Below are 2157 nucleotides of genomic sequence, written 5' to 3'. Positions count from 1 at the left end.
GATAATAATACTAGCGTGTACATGAATATCATTCATTTCAGTTTGATCACAGAATTTAAATGATATAAATAGTTTTACTCGTTTGTCCTTGTCAGATATGATATTCAAAAATCTTAAAGATTCATCTTCTGAATGATAGAAATTTTATTTGACGCATGTCTCTTCCAACGTAAGTGGGTTAAATCTGTCCTCCATATAACGCTGCTACGTCGAAGACTGTCGATATATGTCAGATCAGTAGATACGTATTTATTTTAAACTGTCCAACTGAATGACACATATGAAAAGTAGACAGGATTGTCTAATCTAAATTATTTTAGTACGGATCATATTTAGAAATATTGTCGCTTTATTCAAAATATTAAATGTACTACAATACTGTTTTTACATATGGTTTAATCATTTTTAATTTGATGTTGGGAAACTTCCTAGGAAATACATAAGAAATTTAATGTGCGAAATGCGGTTGTTCCATTGTCCGAATATTTATCCAGATAGGTTTTGTGTAAAGTATTTCATACCTCCTAAAATGACGGAAATATTTAAGTGCTGAAACTTTGAGTTTCCATTCTATAGGTGGTCATTGCATGATCGAAATATGTTTGACGAAAATATGAATCATTTCACATCATTTTGTATGCACATTATCATTCAAATATGATTATAATATATTTTAGACAAAATGTCGTCAACGAGTGTGAATAAAGATTGCTACAATACTTTTTATTCTAATTGAATCATTACGCCAAGACGAACATTTGCAAAGCGCAAGACAATTTATTGGATAATGCAGTATTTGGTAGTCGCAAAGTTGCTCTATATCGTTTATCTGGGTAGAGTCCTTCGTTCGTATTCATTTATTGAGTCGGGAGTCGTCGTTTGATCGTTAAAGTTTAAAACTAGCGTCGGTCGTTGCTCTAAACGTGTAGTTATATTTTCACGCCGGTATACGGCGGTAATTAAGCTTCGACGGGCGTAGCAGGAACCGCAACAGATGCCCGAACGCGGCCGCGATTTCGAAGTCTCCCTTCTATGCTCGTGATGCCTGGTCCTGCAACGATCCGTATTCCGAAAACGACAGGCTCGTTCCTCGGTTTTAAACCGTTCACGTGAACGAAGGATCGCTCTTTCCGTCGTTTGCATCCATCTTCTCTTGTTAAGAATAACTTATTGTTCGAACGGCACGTTCGTACTCGCGACATCGACAGCAGGGGAGGATTTTTTCGCGGCTGTGTTTCCAACGGACAAACGGGCTTCGACTGTTGAGAAATTTCGGCAATACCTTTACCCCGTTCGCAGTTGGCAGTAGTTTCTTCAGCACGTTTCTTGCGCTGCTGGGCTGGATCTGAAACGAACCGATGACTGGGGAAACAAGTTATTTTTCTATGACCCGTGCCATCGCGACGTGTACACAGTTTTTCATCTCGCTTCAGAAGGAGTCTTGTGTACCTACTAGGGTTTCGAAAACTTTTGGCACGAGTAATGTGTTGGGAAATATTTTGTTACAAAAATCTCGTTGCACTAAGAAAACGTTACATTATAACTCGATGCAATAATTGTCTCAAAGATATTAGAATTCTGGAAGAATATTTAATGAGCCATCAGTGATTATTATAATAAGAAAAATTATCGTCTATATGTTTAATAATGTAAATAAAGAACTTGAACTTCGAAATTGTGCAACTTGTCCTCACGAAAATGGATCCCTGTCTTTTTCAGTGCCGAGGGTGGAAATCGTCGATGAGCACGGCGCCACGGCTGGCGACAAATTCTACAAAGCGGGTAGCACAATAGAACTGAAGTGCGTGGTCAGCAATATACCGCAACCTACCGGATACATTACGTGGCGACATGGATCCCGAACGCTGAATTACGACACCACACGTGGAGGAATCAGGTAAGTCCTCTCCCTATATGCAAAATTGATTTCACTGCCCGGCTCGGACTTCGAATATAATTTCGCGGGGAATTCTCGCTATTTATCGGACGCCCAAATGGAGCACACGCTCCTACCGTAGAAATTTAGTTTTACGGTACCTATTTCCATGGAAATCCTCGAAGAATTATTTCACGTTAGACAGAGGTGTTATTTAGCACGTGGGAGGGATTGCATTCTACGTGACTATATTCCTGGTTTCAATTCGGAATCAGAAAGTT

At 39.2% G+C, this 2157-nt stretch overlaps 1 protein-coding gene across 2 annotated transcripts in view; it reads left to right on the top strand.

Moving 5' to 3' along the window:
* Nucleotides 1–1901, top strand: part of LOC108627300 (uncharacterized) — a 167976-nt gene extending 166075 nt beyond the window's left edge. For both annotated transcript variants that reach the window (XM_026815493.1, XM_018028481.2), the window contains exon 7: nt 1720–1901. In XM_026815493.1, the coding sequence (XP_026671294.1) occupies nt 1720–1901 (182 nt within the window). The remainder of the gene's footprint in view (nt 1–1719) is intronic.
* Nucleotides 1902–2157: the final 256 nt, after the last annotated feature.

The sequence above is a fragment of the Ceratina calcarata genome, unplaced genomic scaffold (assembly GCF_001652005.2).
Source record: "Ceratina calcarata isolate Rehan_Ccalc_2016 unplaced genomic scaffold, ASM165200v1 scaffold455.2, whole genome shotgun sequence".
Taxonomy (NCBI): Eukaryota; Metazoa; Arthropoda; class Insecta; order Hymenoptera; family Apidae; genus Ceratina; species Ceratina calcarata.
The sequence above is the reverse complement of the archived record's forward strand: the minus strand, read 5'-3'. Positions and strand labels throughout refer to the sequence as shown.